The 19,354-nt window shown below is 41.2% G+C and overlaps 1 protein-coding gene across 1 annotated transcript in view; it reads left to right on the top strand.

The window, feature by feature from the left end:
• ctnna2 (catenin (cadherin-associated protein), alpha 2) overlaps positions 1-18,990 on the top strand; it is a 327,581-nt gene extending 308,591 nt beyond the window's left edge. The window contains exons 15-18 of the mRNA XM_083981885.1: positions 6,336-6,517; positions 8,275-8,380; positions 16,451-16,585; positions 18,358-18,990. Of these exons, the coding sequence (XP_083838011.1) occupies positions 6,336-6,517; positions 8,275-8,380; positions 16,451-16,585; positions 18,358-18,645 (711 nt within the window). The 3' untranslated portion in view covers positions 18,646-18,990. The remainder of the gene's footprint in view (positions 1-6,335; positions 6,518-8,274; positions 8,381-16,450; positions 16,586-18,357) is intronic.
• Positions 18,991-19,354: the final 364 nt, after the last annotated feature.

The raw sequence follows: 19,354 nt of genomic DNA, 5'->3' as shown, positions 1-19,354 counted from the left end.
TTCATCCAACTTGTTCCACTTGCATAGCATGAAAGTCCATTTAAATGATTGTAACAAGCAGGATTATTTTAAGTAAACACTGTTTGGGGATGGCAGGTGTAAAATTGCAATCAAAAACAAATAAGTAATTATCCAATTCCCTTCAGATACCAGACAAAAGACAAAATACAGTATGCCAAGGCTTCAGTCATGATCGCTAGGGTCTCGGCTTTGTTGCACATTAACAATTTTTCACTTGGGCCCAGCTTAAAGAACATTAAGAGGGTATCAGTGCTTGCTCCCCTCCAGCAACACAGAGGCTCTAGCGGTGTGTTGCATGTTGAATGGATTGTGGATGGCAGGAGTGTGACTTGGCCCAATGCCTCTCCCTGTGGCACAGGCCTGTATTATACTGCCTGGGTCTCCACACAGTCTGTACACATGGGGGTAATGCACAAAGAAAGGAGAAATACATTTAAAAAAAACTACAGCTTATCGCTGCTAAATACATGTACTGCACAGCTGTAGCCCCCCGTTGTGATGGCTGAAAAGAAAAAATGAGTCAGGACCGGGGGCACTTAGAGGCAACCATTTGTCCTTAAGGCTACCGAAAAGGCTTAAGGCTATCTCACTGTGGCCACAAGTAGCAATAATGGGATAATGATTAATAGAAAACCATAGTACAACAGTAGTGCAAGTAGAGAAGTCATAAAGTGAGCAAACAGGTTCATGTAATGTGAGATTCATATCGCCAAAGCTTAATAACATTAGCTAACATTATCAACTGTCCAGAGTGACCACAGCTGTAGGGAGACAGTTCCAGATGAAATACCCATTCCCTGGTACCCTGCAGTGTGTGGATTTCTTTTCCTTTCCTAGTAAAATGTTTATTCTAGTAATATATATTTCTGAACATCATCTAGTGTATGCAAGACCTTCAAATTATAACACAGATTTTTTTTTAATTTGTTGTTGCCTTTTAGAACATGATCTTTAACATGATCTAAAACATTTTTTTTTAACTGAATGTTTAATTAGAATAAGGCACTAAAATGATCAAAAGTAATATTTTAAAAAGACCACTTGGTAACGGGTCGGGTACACACAGCAGCATCCCCTGTCTCACACCTTGTACTGACCTCTTTCTTATGACATCACAGCACGTGGCTAAGTAACTCGTAAAACGTGTCATTGAGAAAATCTAAATTGGCCCATGGACAGTCAAATTATGTGTTTTATTATTTATGTTCAGACCAATAGTATAATATACTCTAAGTTTGTTTGTTTTTAACAAGTTCCAAAGTAGCTGAGAAAGTAAGTTTTGTTTAATTATTGCTCAGTTCAAATGCTAAATTTTAAAGCTGAATTCCAAACATGAATAGAACAGACTCAGGTTTTGGGTGCACAATAAGCAGCTCCAGGATGACTGTGGGGGTCCTGGGTGTGAAGTGCTTTGAGTTTGTTGTATGCATACTCCTACTAAGGCTCCCGCAGAGTAACATTGCAAGACCATCTGAGCTTAGACGCACCAGCACTGCGGCACAAAGGAGCTTCACAGCATCAAACTGTTAACTAGTTTTCCTGGCACGCGGCTATGTTTTGAGTGGGCAGCTCTTCTTGGGAACTGTTTGAAGTCACAGCATGTCCCTTTGTCCTAACTTGTAACTGTAATGCAGTGATATAAGATGGATTAAAGGGTGATGTGGCTCAATATAATGATTTTTTGCAAATACCTAAAGGTAGGGATTTTTGTTTTGTTTTGTTTTATTTAGACATGATAGGCATGGCAGCATCATCAAAGCACTTAATCTTAAAGGTAGGGTTGGAGATTCTGGAAAAACGGTTCTATCAGGCCACATTTTGAAAACTTATCTCTGAAGCCACGCCTTCACCTTTCCACGGACGTAGGTGAAGACACTCAACGTGCATTGCCAGAGCTACATTGCCACCCATCAGACTGGAGTGTGGCTTTTCCGCGGACGTAGGTGAAGACTCTGATCGCGCACACGAGAGGAGAGAGAGGGAGGGAGAGACGGCAGCTTGATTGGGCATAGGCCGAACTAGAAATGAAGGCATCTGATTGTTTTTTTGCTTTTCAGAGCGAAAAGACAGAGTTTTGTCAGTCCTGCAGCTGCCACAGAGGTCTGATCATTTTCGTTCCATTTTCTGAATACATAATGTATTGACTACTCTCAGGATAGAAGGACCATTTCACCCAGTATAACAAAAAGTGTTTCTGAACATGATTACCAACCATAACTTTAAAAAGCAAGCTTTGCACTCAAGCTTGCATCAAATAAATACCCGACGATGTATAGCAACATGTTGACAAATGTATAACACATTTGGTTTAAGGTATCGTGTAGCGCATATTATACATCTGGCATAGTGACAAGGCCTCTCACACAGTTAATTGATATCGCCTGTTTTTCCACTCATAGACACTGTTATGCCCTCAGAGACTAAACATTTACACACGCAGAAGGCAAGCACATCCATAAAAGATGTGTTTGCCGTGAACCGCTGGTGATCTGCCCAGCCGGCCTCAGCCTGTCGTGTCAGGATAGAGCTTGATGTCCTCTCACGGTCATGCCAAGTGCACGCTGGTGCTGTGTTTCTATTCAAACAGACAAGAGAAAGCGTAATCCATTTTCTCCATAGGAGCTGACATGAGCACATTGAGGTTTACAGTCATGATCCCTCCAAGCCCCTCCAGTGAGCGGGAATCACACACAGGACACAGGCGTGATATCTCCCTCTCACTTTCTGGATCTCACTGTCACCCTTTTGCTCGGTGTAGAAAGAAATCAAATCAAGTCGGGGGCAGTCCCAGGAGGCTTTGTTCCCAGTGCTGTGCCTTGTGTGGTGCTCCACTTGTCACTTCTATTATACTTACGAATAAAGCTAAGTTATTAGAGCAAACATGCATAATGAGAAGGCAAAAAAAACACACACAGGGGAAGGAGGCCTGTACATAGTGTCTCTTTCTATTAGAACATGCAGACGCAAACTCTCCTTCTACAACACACCACAGATAATGCACAGGGAGCCAAATACAAAGCACCCCCACCTCTTCCCTCCCTTCACACACACCCAACATCTCTTAACACAGTGATTGGATAACACTGTTGATAGGTCATCCATAAAATTGAACTCTGAGTGTCTGGGCAGTTTATTTCAAATGAAACAAATTAAAGTCATTTCAAGACGCCGCGCTCGGTGAAGAAACCCGGAAAGCGCTCTAATCCCTGCAGACGTAGCCGAGTCGCAGAGTGTATTGGCACAGCACCCCTCGGCCGGATTTGCCACTATGTTAAGCTCCCAAGGCCCGCTCCTTGTTGTTATCAGTAAAGTAGGGGAAGGGATTTGGGGATAAGTGAATTCTAGAGAGCATGGGGGGAGGAGGGAGGTGTGGGGGCCTCACCAAGTGCCTTCCTGCTCCCCTGACGTCCCAATTGGCTCATATGTTTACCCCTGTGCTGCAGTTTTCCTTTTATATTCAGAACCACCCCTCCCTCTCCCTTTCTCTCTCCCTCCCGCTCTCTCTGTCTTCCTCCCTGATGTTCTCTCTCTTTTGTCACACCATTTTCAGAGTGAATCGCAACACCAACCAAATCCCCCAGTCTCTCTCCCCAACCTTCCTTGATCCCTAATTTTAGAAAAGGAATTTTCAATCCAAATTGTTGAGTTTCAAGAGACTTTTTTTTTTTTTTAAAGTCCCTGTAGCTGTTTGGGAAAAAGCTCCATCTTGGTTTAATGCAGCTCTTATGTGCAGAAGACAGGGGAAGGTATTTTGATTGCACTTACAGAGATAGGCAAACCTAAAACTACTCTGATTCTCAACTTATATTCTTTATCTGACTTGTTAGAGTGTGATTTAGCATAACTGTATTTCTTCTCAATGATGTACCTACCACTTTGATACCAGCAGCATACTTTTGGTGTAATTATAGAAATAAGTTAATTATTGATGCCTCAACAGTTGGGTGTGAGAAACCTAATGAGCACAGAGGATATGCTAATGACTGCACTCCAGTCTGGAGGTCAGAGAGATCTGCCTGGTGGCACAGCGCACTCACCTGTGTCGCTATTGATTAGACAGCAATTACAGTACAGCGTTGCCTACATGATATTTTTGGCTACATTAAACATGAACATATCATCAGGAACCGCACCCCAGGGTGCTACAGACTATCCAGGACCACACGCTGAGAGCACAAGCAAAGTGTCTGGTCTGAAATTACTTTTTTTGTTATATTTATGAATATTTGTGCAGTTATTCACACTGTTTTAAAATCAGAGCCACCGGTGATGTTGATTATTATGTGTATGTAGTACATGTAGAGTGTTCATATTTGGCGTCCAGGCTCGGACCTTGTCATTCCCTCACACAGACAGAGCAAGCTCAACAGAGCAGTGGCGAATGATGATGCTAACTTCCCCGCCAGTGAGATACAGTATAGATTCAGATCCCGCTGGGTGAATGCTAAGGCAGTGAGGCTTTTAAAGTGCAGTACGAACAACAGCAAATGTCAGCATCCGTTTGATATGACTGTGTAATTTTTTACATACGGGGATAGTGCAGAGTTTCACGGCGTCATGAAGCACCTGTTTGCACACGACATGTGTTCTTTAAAGGATGAAAACAAACACTGCTTAACGGATGAGATTAAACCCTGCTTAATCACCTTCACATATCTTGCCAAATGCTTTTTGACCCTCCAACAAGTGGTCTGTTTACACAGCGGAAGAAAAAAGGGTGTTTCAGAGAGAAGATAATGCTGTGTGAGCAGACTTGGACTGATTGCCAGAAGTAGCTGGCAAGCTTCACCTTCTTTGTTCGAGATTTTGGTTACAGTTTGTTTATTAAACTTCATTAGTGCAAATCAACTAAGCCAATATTGAATAATTCAGTTTAGGGATCTGTCTGATTAGTGTATCTATGGAAGTAGAAATTTAGGGAGCACACCTGCAGAGTGAATACAAGCTTGCCCTGCTGGAGCCACTGGTCTGTTTTAAATAGCTTATTCCTCATTGTGCAGTCCAAATAGGTATTAACTTGGTATTTGTTTTAAATGTGAGCAGTGCTTGCACCCTACACGCTGTTTAATGGGATTTGCTGATGCACTGTTGTTTGTGTGTCTTGGCACCAGCAGCAGAGGAAATCTACACTGGGCTTTAGGGGGCCGCTTTTGCTTGTTTGTTAATGTCATTCTGTTTTGTTTTGTTTTTTTAAGTGAGCCGCCATCAAAGCTTTGCACTACTTTAGGCATGGAGTGATCAGTACACTGAAACTCATGGACATGTCTCTTGTTCTTTGAGCTTTCTCTTTTCTGACTGCTTCTAACTGCTCCTCCCTACTTCCCTTCGAAGAATTTGAGGACAAGTCATCCAAGTGTCTGCATCTCTGTTCTGACACATCTGCCAGGAGACACGAGCAAAGTGATACACTTTATCACTGAGTTCACCCCACGCCCGCACGCACCACCTTTGCTATGAGAGAGGGAAAAGGAGGACAAGGGCAATTATTTCATTAAGAGAATAGCAATACTTGGAGGACAGTCAATAATAGATGAGGTTAAAAAACAATGAATGGTGACTTTTCTTTTCTTTCTTTTTTTTTTTTTTACTGTACTCGTTTTCTCTCTGCCTCTCAAGTCAATAGAATCGACCTAATGGAAACCAGGTTACTCTTCCTTCCATCTCACCTCCCTGACATAATGTTGAACAAATGCATTATTCATTCTCTGGTCTAAGAAGCCGAGGTAATTATACATTTATCTCCCAAATAATACCAGGTCCTTACTGTGCCTGTGACCTTGCCACAAGATTTATGCCATTTTGTACCTGCCCCCAAAGGCCGCTGAGAGAGCAAATGTATTCTCATAGAGGGAAAAAAATGAAGGCAAAAATGGATTTGCTCTTTATGGGTATAAGATGTCATGGGGTTTGAAAAGGTCCAGCCATTAAATGTTAAGTTCAGAACTTTATTTTGAAGCATTTCAGAAGGGCAGGGATAGTCAGACTCTAAACTTAATGTTCAAGTTTTGTAGGGAGGATTAAAAAGTAGACTGGACAGGAAAAAAATAGAACAAATGGTGCTACAGCTTTTATAAACTTCCCTTTATACTCTTTCTCCTTAACTAATCCCTCTTTTTATTCGCCCCTTTCCTCATTTCCCTATCGTTCCGTCCTCCACAAACTTATCTGCCTCCTTTACCTAAATTCCTCTCCTCTGGCATTTCCCTCATTGTGAACCATTTTCCAAATTTATTCCGCTCAAATTTACTCCCCTAACAACCTCTTCCTCCTATTCTAATGCTTTTGTTTCCTCCACACTCGTATTTTGTCTGCAGGCCATCATGGCGCAGCTACCCCAGGAGGAGAAGGCCAAGATCGCTGAGCAGGTGGAGAGCTTCAGACAGGAGAAGTGCAAGCTGGACGCTGAAGTGGCCAAATGGGACGACAACGGCAATGACATCATTGTGCTGGCCAAGCAGATGTGCATGATCATGATGGAGATGACTGACTTCACCAGGTAAAAATTACAACAAAATCTAAATCTACAAACTGTTTTTTTTTTGTTTCTTTATTTTTGGACAGTTAGATGTATGAGAAACAAGATGTAAACTGAACACTAATGTTTTATCATAATTTAGTTCATATGGCTAATTTGTTAGCAAACACTTACTTAATTGCACATCTGGCAGATACACAAACTCCAGAGGGTAATGTCTGATTCTTAAGCTGCTAAATGCTCCACTTTGATTACAAGCTATTTGCCAGCCATGGCAGCATGTGGCTGGTATTATTTTCATCATCATGGCAAAGTGTCCTGGAGACACCGACTCTTGCTGGCACTGGCACAGAGGTGGTTTGGCAAGTGTTTACATGTGTGTAGTTGAGATCAAAATGAAGACTGAGTTCAAAGAAGGCTGTGGCCCGACACATTATGTAGAATAACATTATAATTACTGAGTACTCATGGGTCAGAACATCACCATGTTGATGGGCATCGTGGTTGGTGTGATCCCATTGCAAAAAATAACTAAAAAAACAATGTCTCCATGCAGTTTGTCACTGGTTATATCAGATACAGTGGGTGTACAGATGTTTTTTTTGTTTGTTTGTTTGTTTGTTTTGTTTTTTTGCCTGTGTTTCTGAGAGCAAGTTGATTAGAGCAGTGTGACTGAACCCAAACAGAAAAGCTGTGCACCATGAAAAATGTTGAAAAGCTCTGTACAGCTGAGGGCAGCTGGGGACAGCTGATACATTTCTGTATGAGTGAGCCCTTTTTCATACAGATAACCTTGTAACCCATAGTTTATATTAAAAAAAAAAAAAAAACACTTTACAGACTAAAGTCCAAGAGGTATTTCTCAGGGACACTCCTGCTCCATAAAAAAAAAAAATAATAATACTGTTTATACTGTAGCCATAAACAGTTTGACAGGGCAAAGTGACCCAGATAACCTTTGTTTTAATCAGACTGTTTTGTGATCCTGTGATTCAAAGATATCCAATAACACATACTGTAGCCTAATCTGTTTGCTTTTCCAGTCGTCTTGTGTGTGTTTACTAAAAGCCTGTAGCGTTCATTTCAATCTCCCTCATCTAGGCTTAACGTATCTGGGAAATCCCTTATGCCGAACGATGGGTATCTGTCCGTGATCCACTCCACAATTACATGGCATGGATCTACCCCAAAAGAACAAAAGAAATAGAAATTAGAACCATGAATGATTAGTCATGAATGATTATGGCTGTAGTGCTGTGACTGCACCATTATTACTTGGCATTGACCCCAGTGACTGAAAAGAATAAACTGAGTGGAAACTTCAGCTTACCGCTGACTAGAAATGAGACATCAGGAAAAAGACTTCTATTTGCCACATTAACTCTCCCTGTGCTGTCAAATTATGAAGTCATAACACAGACAGCAGGCTCACTTGTTGGTGATTATCTCCCTTTCTTTTTTTATTTCCTACTGTAACTATAGTATTTTAGGTTTCAAAAACATAAACTTTTGTTTTCATGTGCTTCAAAGCACACATGATACACCATGAGGGACAAAGATATACCATATTTGTTACATCCATTATCTACTGTCTCTTGATTGTTATGTTTCGTGTTTCTGTTGCAAGCCACAGCAAATTAGCCACTGTATGAGCTTGTGTGACACAGTCACAGTGTGAGTGAGCGCAGTCTTTAAAGGCACGCTCTGCATGTCTTCTGCCTCTGCAGCTCCAGCCACATTCACTATTTCCTTCTTTGTCACCCCTTGGATTTTCCCAGAGGCAAAGGCCCCCTGAAGAACTCCTCAGATGTGATCAACGCGGCCAAGAAGATTGCAGAGGCTGGTTCCAGGATGGACAAATTGGCCCGTGCTGTCGCAGATCAGGTACTGTAGCTTTGCAACTGCATTTGCATCTGTCACTGTAATTTTTTATCATTTTAGTTCAGTCAGTCTGAAACTGCCTCTGACTTTGTCATCATATCTGGCAGCAGACTAAAATTTGACTTAGAGTGACTGGGTATGGCCATTGGAAATCTTTAATGTGGGCATTGATGGGCACAGCTGGAGTGGTGGGCTGGGTTGCTGCATGACTTCCTCTCTCAATGGGACCAACACTGAGAGAGCAAGACAGCAGAACCAAGTTGTGGCTCTAATATAATTAGCTCCCAATCTAGGTGTTGCATTCATTATCAGATGAGTACCTCTCTAAGACACGCTGACAGACCAGTTTCAATATCTAATCAATCAGTGCTGTGCCAAGGGAAGATGGGAGAGAAAAGAAATAGGTGTGTATGCTGTGTGTGTGTGTACAGCAAATGAAGTGGGAGGTATTGCAGAGTGCTAGCAGCACTTCAGGTCATGCATAATGTTCTTCATTTCATCTGTCTCTAATAAGCAGTGAGAATAAACTCAGGCACAAGACTCGCTGATTTATTAAGGCAGCCTGTTGTCATTGTAATTGCAACTGCTGTTTGCTAGCAAACCCCTACAATAATTATCGTTGGTTTCAGTATCACACGCTGAGCCCCTTTGCTGTGCAGCTAAGCTGGAGCTCACATCAAAATTTAGGATCAAATATTTCTCTGAAGTCCCACAGCTGCACTGAGGCCAGCAGACAAGATCAGTTATTTTGTGGTTTAAGGTATAATCCACAAATGGGTCTTTTATGTGCTTGAGTTTGGATTTCCATGCAATTTTGATAACTAGAAGGCAATGAATCCAATGAAGCCCTATGAAGGCTCAAGTGTTATTTAAAACCTGAGTTAACTGAATTTGTTTTGGAGAGCACTGCTGAACACAGCTGATCACAGCTGACAGCTTGAGAGAGAGCAAAAATGTATCAGCTAACGGTGGCTTATTTACATATCCAGCAAATACAAAGCAATTTATGTCTAATATTCACTTTCTTTTCAGCTTTCTTCCGACCTCCTCAAAGCCTGTGGGGAAAAAAAGAATGTCAATTTAGCTGCTAAATGCACCATTGTATTTACAAGTTAGTTGCCAACTTCGTCTGTCTTTATGTTTAGTGCTGAGCAGATAATTTACACGCTGGCTTATCACTTTTGCTGTTGTGTCTGGAAATGATGGGAGCAGTCAGACTGAACCAACATGGCTGAAACTCCTGGTAGAGATGACTAGAACTATTGCCGTTGTGGTAATTACTGTAGGGTTGTCTGTTTATTTAAAAATATTGATCATAGGAGTGTTAACAATAGAAAACATAGAACATTTCGTACTACACATTATGTATACCCCAAATCTATCATACTGTATGGCAAAACATTTTTTATTTAATGTTAAATAAATTTAAAGTTAAAGTTTGAATTTGCACCAGAAAACAAACACTTGCTTGACCTATGACCAAACCTTCCACCAAATCATGTTATCAAGCCACTGAGATATCCAATAGACAGCAGCAAGAAAATAACCTGCTAACTTTTGTAAAACTACACCACTGTTTCCTACAAATGCATTTTAAATTATTTGGGGGAATGATCCTTCATAGTGCATCCGTAATTCATGGATACACAGTTTACACAAGTTCACACAGAAAAATGATGATCAGAAAGGTCCCAATCAGTGTTCAATTTAATTCATTTAACACATCAACTTATGTGTGTGTGTGTGTGTGTGTGTCTGTTCATTCAGTTTTCAGATTTGGCGTTTTGGGGGCCACAAACTAAATATTGTTCAGGGCCACCAAAATCCTAGGGCCGGCCCTGCCAGTATGAGCTGATTTCAGCCATCTACTGTACATCTTTTTCATCCCGTGCCATCTTGAGACAATATGGGACTTCACAACAATACTCTGCACTCAGCACAGAGCAGACTGCCTGTCAGTTTGAGTGGACGGGGAGTATGCTAAGCTTTCAACTGACCAGAAGGCATCTTTAGTCACTGCTCTTCTCATGTTACACTGTGCTGCTCTCCTGAGCATATTTCACCACAGAACAAAGTTTTGGGCTGTGAATTTGAGTTTGTTGTGCAGTAATTGCCACAAACAAAGAACTGAAAATCAGGAGTTTCAGTCTGTGTGCATCTAAACGTTTTTGCATGTTTCCATGTGTGAGAACATTTGTCTCAGAATACTCCGTCTCCCAGGATCTGGAACAGAAAGGACAAAGGAAGCATGAACTTATCTCTGTATGCTTATGTATTCACGTCTTGGCTTGTAAACTGCTGGGTGATGATCAGTGTAAACAGGGTTTAGGTGGGAGTGAATCTGTCACATGGCAAATCACTGGCAGAGCCTGTGTCTGAATCAACAGTTGCCGTAATGAAAGAGCAGGTGGCTTGCCATTTTTAATTCTCACTTAAATGGTTCCTAGACCAGTGTTTACTGAATATTCAAAGCCTTCTGTTACACTTCCAGAGACATCAGAGCTATGATCAGAAAATAAAGAGGGGCTTGAGGACCTTTTCACTTCTAGCATGTACTTTATTATAAAAGTGTTTCCATGTGAGGCTTTTGGGGCATCCGTCTGCCATGCCATTCAGCAAATGGAATGGATGAGTAAAAGTTAAAACAGCAAGAGTTTGCTTTTATCAAGCACGTTAATGGAGTTACACAAGGACTAACATGACCTTGATTATTTGTGTTTATTCTGGGTGAAGAAGACAAGCATTTTGCATTCACACATTATGGTAGGTAAGCTGTACTGGCCGAGAGGACTTTGGCTTGACAGTAGGAATAAAGGCTGCTCCACTGCTTTCAGACTGGTCCCTTAAGTAGCAAACCTTGTTGCCATGACTCCACATCAGCCCTATTGATGAGCACGTGTGAAGCAGAAGGAAATTCTGCATGGAAGGGTGGAAGGACAGCAAGCTCTTTCATAGTCATTTAAGCACAGCACTTGACGTAGAAAAACCCCTCGAGGCACCTCACCCCATTTCACTCCAGCAGTGCCTTTTTTTCTACTCTATTTCTCCCACTCCATTTTCCCTTCCTCTGTTTCATTCTTTAAATATGCCTCCTACAGACACAATATACAGTAAATACATATGACATTAGGAACACCTATTGTGATACGCACATTGATTGTTGAGTGCAGTGAGCGGCACTCACATGTTATCACTCTGCCTGAGACAGGAGACGTTGGATTGCTAAGCAATTCTGTAGCACCATCTGGCCTTGAATGTAGCTGTGCTGGTGGTCTTTGTTGATGTCTTATATAAGGATTTTAAGGTTAATGTTCTTATAGAGAGTATGTCTTAACATAGACAATAAACATCATAGTACATGGTTCTTATTCTTCATTTTTCTTGTTGTCATCAAATCCCCAAAATAGGCCAAAACCAACAATGTGTTAGTCCATCTCTCAGTAATCTGTACTCTTGCATTCAGCCCCAAGCCCATTCATTTCCTCTGGAGATGAAAACCTTGAAAATGTATTTTTAATTTAGTTTTTTTTTCCCCTAAAAGCTGCAGGGAAATTTAGTTTGTAACAAATATTCCTCAAAAATGAGTAAATAGTGCAATTCTCTGGGACTATTTTTAAGTGTGGATGAAAACAGTTTAGTGTACATGCACTTATTTAACAGCAGCAGGATAGTGTATGCAGGGTTTACTCAAAACAAACAGTGACAAGGTTGATTGTCAAGAAGGCAAACATAACACGGTGCAACTGTTTTTGAGCAGGAATGGAAGCTGTGGCGACACAAGCGTCATTTGTTATCAGGATCAAATGATTGGTGCTTTTGGCTATCTAATGGGATTTGTTGACATTCGGAAAAGTTTCAGTTTGGGTGGTGCCTTGTAATGTAGAACTTGAAAGTGTCAAGTTATTGATTATAATGCTGCTAAACACATGTGAGTTTGAAGTGGAGCGTTCGGACCTCTAGGTTTCACTTTAGTTGTCACAGCAGAAGCCTCTGTCGCACCGAGTGCAGGACAACAAGTGCAAAGCTCCTGTAGCCTCCACTGACAGCAGTGAAACCAAGTGTGACTGATGTGTAATTAAAATGCTTCTCAGTAAAAACAAAAACTACACTTTACCCACTGCTGGCTGGGGAGGAGTCAGTACCAACTAACTTCAAAAATTAATGCAGAGTGGGAATCTTGTATCTGAGAGCTGCCACAGCTTTTCAGGAAGAGAAAGCTTTGTTTTATATTTTGACCAATATGAATTTTTCATTTTGTTTGGTGACGTTCGAAAGCCAGCGTGACCATGTTTTCTTGAAAGTGCAATCTCTTGTATCAAGCTTCATTTCTCATATACGTATCTCACAACACATAATATACAATATGTTATTGTCTTCCCATGTTCATTTAGGTGCAGTGGTTATTTTTAAAATTCTGAATCTATAAAGGAAGCATGTAATCCTTCAGAATTAAGAGTCCTATTGTGTCTCATCTTATACTGATGTCTGCCAGTAAGTTGATCACATGTACATTAGATAGGATCCCTGCTAATCCCAAATGATGAAAGGGGTGATCTTTTGGTATATAGGGAATGTGATTCAACAGGGGACTTCTCAGTGGTTCTCAAGGTTACAGAGCCAACTTTCAATGCACTGCTAACATGGCATATTGCATATATAGATATTTTGAACAATTTTCACAGAGAACAGGATGTTTGAAAGAGATTCGTGAATGGAAACACCAGGTTTCTCAGGTTACAAGAGTGTGGGGGTTCTGCTGCCTCTTGGTGATCCATTTGATTTTTTGCAGATGGTAGAAGATAACAGCGGGGGGGAGGAAAACACTTGAATATAATAACTGGTTTCCATAAGAACTAGAGGAGTAAAATGTTCAGTCCTCTGTAGATCTGACACCAAAGGCTGCATGAGCAAATAGAAAGATCACCACCTTTCCTGAAGTAACTGACAGATTCTCACCATCAGAGGCACTGCAGTGGTCCAGTCAGCTAGAAGGCATATTGTGTAACAGTGTGTAAGAGGCTCTGTTTGAATCTCAATAGCACTTTCATTTTGTTTCTCTCCCTCTCTTTTGTCTTAGTTATTGGATATGTACAGAATCAGGAATAAGAATACAGCAAAATAACTTTTTACACTGAATAATTCAGGAAGGGTCAGTCTCACCCTGCATATAAGTGCAACATCAGTGCAAGATGTGAATTGTGTTTTGACAGACTTCCACACTCAGACACAGTAGTTTACGTCATCATCCTCAAGTCCATCGAATTATCCAGAGAGAGTGCATTTCAGTCATTAAAGCAGAAGTAAGCGATCCGGTCGTTTCTTCCTGTCAGCCGATGGAGTTAGCAGTTCCCGCCCTCGTCATGGATCTATTGGTCCTCGTCCCTACGTCACGACATTCACGCGCATCCCTTGGCTGCACACACAGAGAGGACCACCCCTTTATGCCGTTCTCTCTCCTCATTGGATAAAGGTTGTAGGATACAAGGAAAGTTTTCTCCTCGGCTTACAGAGCAGAGCAGAGTGACTGACAGACCCGTGTTTCAGACCAAACACTCTATGTAAGTGATTGCTGTCGGAAGATATAACTATTTAGGACTTATATTAACACAAACATTCTGCTTACTTCTGCTTTAACTCATAATTATGTGAAGAAAAATTCAACAGAAACAACAAAATAAAAGATAGTCACCATTTTTAGACTGGAACAAATATACTGTATGTATATATATATATATATATATATATATATATATATATATCACAGAGAAGTGCTGAGGTCAGGAGGAGCTACAGAAAGGCAGAGTAAAATCAGGCCGTAGCCCAGTTTGTTCACTAGTCAGTAATGAATGTTGTTGCTTTATGAAGGACAGAGAGAATGCGAGAGTGAGAGAGAGAGAGAGAGAGAGAGAGAGAGAGAGAGAGAGAGAGAGAGAGAGAGAGAGAGAGAGAGCTTCAATGGCCCCAGCAAGCTAATGGGCCATACAGTTTATTTACATCAACAGGGAATCTGTGGAAGAAATTGACTATTAGTCAACGGTACAATAGGGAACAATTGTGTCATGTCTGCATGAAACTTGCCTGGGGCAGCAGTGTGTATGTGTGTGTGTGTGTGTGTGTGTGTGTGTGTGTGTGTGTGTGTGTGTGTGTGTGTGTGTGTGTGTGTGTGTGTGTGTGTGTGTGTGTGTGTGTGTGTGTGTGTGTGTGTGTGTGTGTGTGTGTGTGTGTGTGTGTGTGTGTGTGTGTGTGTGTGTGTGTGTGCCAGCAGCATGAAGTGCAGTTAGCTGTGATGCTAGCCAGGACTGCCGGTGCAGTGATAATGCCCAAGGAGAAGTTTCCCTCTGCCTCACTGGCTGCTCTATGAGCTAGCAGCTCCACCTCAGTCTGCATTCAGTGACACTTATTGAGATTAAGCTGGTGCTGGTGGCACCCCTGGTCTTATTCACTGTGTTGTTGAATGTCCTGCTCTGATAATGGTCACACCTGCAAATGTGAACCATGCCTTGAATTGGCATTCGTAATCCTATTTATAAGTTGGAGGACTTTGTTTTACTATTACTAAGTGTTTTTTTGAGGGGCTTTAATGACAGGACAGTTAGAGAGAGACGGGAATGACATGCAGCAAGAGAGGCCTCTCCACAGTGAGAAGAAGGGTAGATGGGCAGCCAGTAGAGCTGCCAGTCCTGGAGGGGATATATTCATACTGTATCACATGCTTGATATTTAACTTGCCATCCTCCTCTACCTGAGCCCACAGGACAAGGAAATGAGCTGTGCATTTCTCCCATACAGCGATGCTGCTGAATGTCCTAGTTAGGACCGTTTAATATTAATGGCTAGAAGAAAGGTGTTGCTACACAATGATGCTCGCAGTGTTTAGGCAGCTGATGCAGTGTTCTTAACCCACTGGGAGCTTAGTGGGCCATAGCTTGATCCCTGGAAGGCTTCCAGATGGAATAATAGGGGCAAACTGTGTAATAGTAAGAGATCTGAAGAGACTGTCCTCATATTCCCTGTTTGTCCATTTGCTGAACGAAGTAGCACAAAAGCCAGAAAGACCAGGTCAGACCTTTATCCCTATGTAAGAAAATATTAGTTCATTCATTTTCAATTGATCTGTTGTCTTCTTGTGCTACATGCTGTGATAGTCTTGTTGTATGTGAAATGAATGAGTCTGACACCCTGCAGTGAAATAACTAGGCTTTGAAACCATTACCTGCATCAAATCACCGCTGGGGGTGAAAAAAAAGCAACATCTTCCACTGGAAAGATATGTGATTAGCAACCCAAAATAGTATAACCCCAGTGTTTTTGTCGGTATTATTGTTTGTGGATTTCTGCTACAAAAAGGCTCCAACATCAGAAACTATGAATCCTATAACAATCTAATTTGGTTGAAAACACACATCTCAGGCCTATTTAGGAACCAGCTTTAGACTTTGCCAATAAGATCCTTGCCTGAAATGAGGCCAGGGACCTTTTTTGTCCTCCAGATTCTTTGGCTCAACAACAAACCAAGTGCTTTGGCTTTGATTTATCTCATGATATAATGGCTAATTGTGTCTTCTTTGTTGATGCCTTTCTGTTCATCACAGATGATCCTGTCTTTACTTGAAATATAGTATAGGTTTCCATACAGGAAGTGAGATGTCAGTATGCTAGTTTGCGTTTTGGCCAATGTGTTGTTCAGCACAAATCAATTGCATGTTTGCTATGCCTCCACACCGGCAACAGCTGTGGCTATGACTGGAGGCGTTGTGTTTTCAGGTTGTCTGTCCCATTGTTGTGAACAGGATATATCAGGATTGCCTTGAGGGAATTTTGGCACAAATGTTCACTTAATTGCAGATGACCCTGTGCTGTGACCTCACAAAACACGTTTTTGCCATGACACTATTACAAAACACACATAATGCCTTTTCAGTTCGTTCCAAGTTGTAGTTTATCAATTAGTAATCTGATTGATGATAGTGACACTACTAAATTGAGCACTGAGACTTTGTGTCCACCTATAGCTATTACTGTTTTGTGGATGTGTGTTTTGACATGTGTTGTTTGTGCCTCCTCCCCATTCAGTGCCCTGATTCAGCATGCAAGCAGGACCTGCTGGCCTACCTGCAAAGAATCGCCTTGTACTGTCATCAACTCAACATTTGCAGCAAGGTGAAAGCTGAGGTTCAGAACCTGGGAGGAGAACTCATTGTGTCTGGGGTAAGTCTGACCACACAGAGCAATTCCATTAGCACTGATGTTCTTGATAGACTTTTGGACGGTAGTCACCAGACTAGGTTAAGTTTAGACAATTTTTTATGCTGTGCACTGCGGGTGGGCAAACCTTTTAGTTCAAGGTCAGGATGAAGCTTGAAAGACCAGATGAAGGGTCATGCATATTAAGGGTGATGCAATTATTTCAGACTGATTACTATCTAATAATACCAGAAAGATGCACCGCAGGCTTTTTTCCATTTGTATTTTTCATGCCTCCTGAACCCTATTATCACTGCACAAAGTAAAATCAGACAGTTATCCCACATCGCTTGCACTTGGCATTTAAACTTTTCATCGTTGTTTGTTTTTTTTCCAATGTGGAGAAACATTTGATACATTTAATATGTATTGCTTCACACACATACTTATACATAACCTCTATTTTCAAATGTAGTCTTAATGAAAAAATATTGATCATTTTGACCTCATAATAATGTGTGACCTTTCCTAAATCCTTCTGCAAAGCTACAGTATAAGATGTCGATATAAAGAGACTTCATCTTTTCATAAAGCAAGAAAATACATGTTCCAACAAAAGGACATGTATTCAATACATGTGTTTGGTACAGCTGCAGTCAGACATACGTAGATGTCAACCACACAATGAAGATTTAGCTCTTTTTATTGGTGTGTGTGTGTGTGGCAGTTTGTTTTATGTATGTGTGTTTGTGTGTGTGTGTGTGTGTGTGTGTGTGTGTGTGTGTGTGTGTGTGTGTGTGTGTGTGTGTGTGTGTGTGTGTGTGTGTGTGTGTGTGTGTGTGTGTGTGTGTGTGTGTGTGTGTGTGTGTGTGTGTGTAAGACTGTGTCTGTCTCCCATATAGTACATTTGATCAGGGTCTGTGCTGATACTGACCTTATTAAACAGATAATACTGATATTAAGTCAGTTTTCATTCACAAATCACAAGTTAGCATTTTACAATCTTTACAGCACATCTATCATTAGACCCTCATTTTGGATAAGGAACATTCTGCAACAAATTTTAACTTTAAGAAGCAGAAAAATGAAGAGATCCAGACCAGAAATGCATGAGGACAATGGTTACAGTCTCATAGCTGTCTTCAGTTTTCGAATTGTCACAGAATAGTATGAAATTCTGATTTTAAATGCAGTCTTTACAGTTCTCTCTTTCTGCAAATAGCATTGATTTCTGTCAATAATTAACTTAATTAATATTTTTTTGATTTGATCCTCTAATTCAAAATCAAATTATCTTTGCTTTGGATTTTCTTGTGTACTGCGTTCCTCGTGATTTCTCAGGACTCTATTATAGTTTGTCTCACATGAGATTTGCAAGCCCTGCTGAGATTTTAACCTTTTCATGGTGGCCAGCTGGAGTCCACACTCATTAAATCTGCACAGTTGACTCGTCTCAGCATGAGGTAGGAGGAGGCCCACTGGCCGCCGACCCTTAAATGTCAGCCAAACAAAACAGACGGAGACAGAGGTACACCTGACCCCTGCCTCTGCTAATTAAGAACTGCAAAAGTAAGATGTCATATAGTGATGGTCATGTTTGTATCCAGCTCAATTGCTACTTGCAGCACAGACCTCCTAATGTGTAGCTAATATGTTCTAATGTGCTTGTTGAGTTCACAGACCCTGATGAAGAATATTGTATATGGGATTCTTCTCTCAACAAGTAAACTTTTTGACTTGGCTCTGACTGTCTCTCTCTCTCTCTTTCCTCTCCAACATTCCTTGCCCTCTCGTAGCTGGATAGTGCCACATCCCTGATCCAGGCAGCCAAGAACCTAATGAACGCAGTGGTGCTGACTGTAAAGGCATCTTATGTAGCTTCCACCAAGTACCAGAAGGTGTACGGCACAGCGGCGGTCAACTCACCAGTGGTGTCTTGGCGCATGAAGGCCCCAGAGAAGAAGCCGCTGGTAAAAAGGGAGAAACCCGAGGAGTGCCAGACACGTGTGAGACGAGGCTCCCAGAAGAAACACATCTCCCCCGTCCAGGCCCTCAGTGAATTCAAGGCCATGGACTCCTTCTAAAAGAAAAAAAAGAGGAAAAAAAAAAGAAACGTCGTGCTTACCCAAGAAAAACAACAAAACATGGCGCTGACGAGTTGAAGTAAAAGTCCCTTTTTACATTGTGTTAACCCACCTCTGTTTGTGCTTGGTGACACCTCAGGAGGACTACAGTACATATTAAAAGGCCACACTGCAGCTCCTGTGAACACTGTGGGCCTCGTGGCTCACAGACAGCCAGCACACACCCAACACTATTTATCGATCTTATTGTAGCTTAATATGTGAGATCCAAAATGTGACACAAACAAAACTACTTTTGAAAATGTGGGAGTTTGAAGAAAAAAAAAAAAAGAGAGAGAGAAACATATCGAAGGAAGAAGAGTGGCATCTTAAAAATTTGTGGCAGTTGATGTTCTAGCTATATCATTAACGTGCTACTGACTGGCTGCTTGTATACACATTTAAACTGTCTGAATGGAAATCCTGAATGGTTCAGTAGAGGAGTTATTCTAAAGGGAATATACCGGTGTTGGTGTGTTCCCCTTGAATTTTTTTTTTTTTTTTTTTCAATTTGAATGTTAACCTGTAGTGCTAGGAATAACTTATGTTTAAGATACCTGGAAGTGTCGGCATCCAAGTAGTTTCCTTGTTCCTGATGATTATAATAATAATCCATATGGTGTGTTTTCCAAGGCACACTTATGGTATATTGTATTGCCTTTTTAAATTC

The sequence above is a fragment of the Trachurus trachurus genome (assembly GCF_905171665.1).
Source record: "Trachurus trachurus genome assembly, chromosome: 1".
Taxonomy (NCBI): Eukaryota; Metazoa; Chordata; class Actinopteri; order Carangiformes; family Carangidae; genus Trachurus; species Trachurus trachurus.
This window is presented reverse-complemented; position numbering and strand designations above follow the sequence as displayed.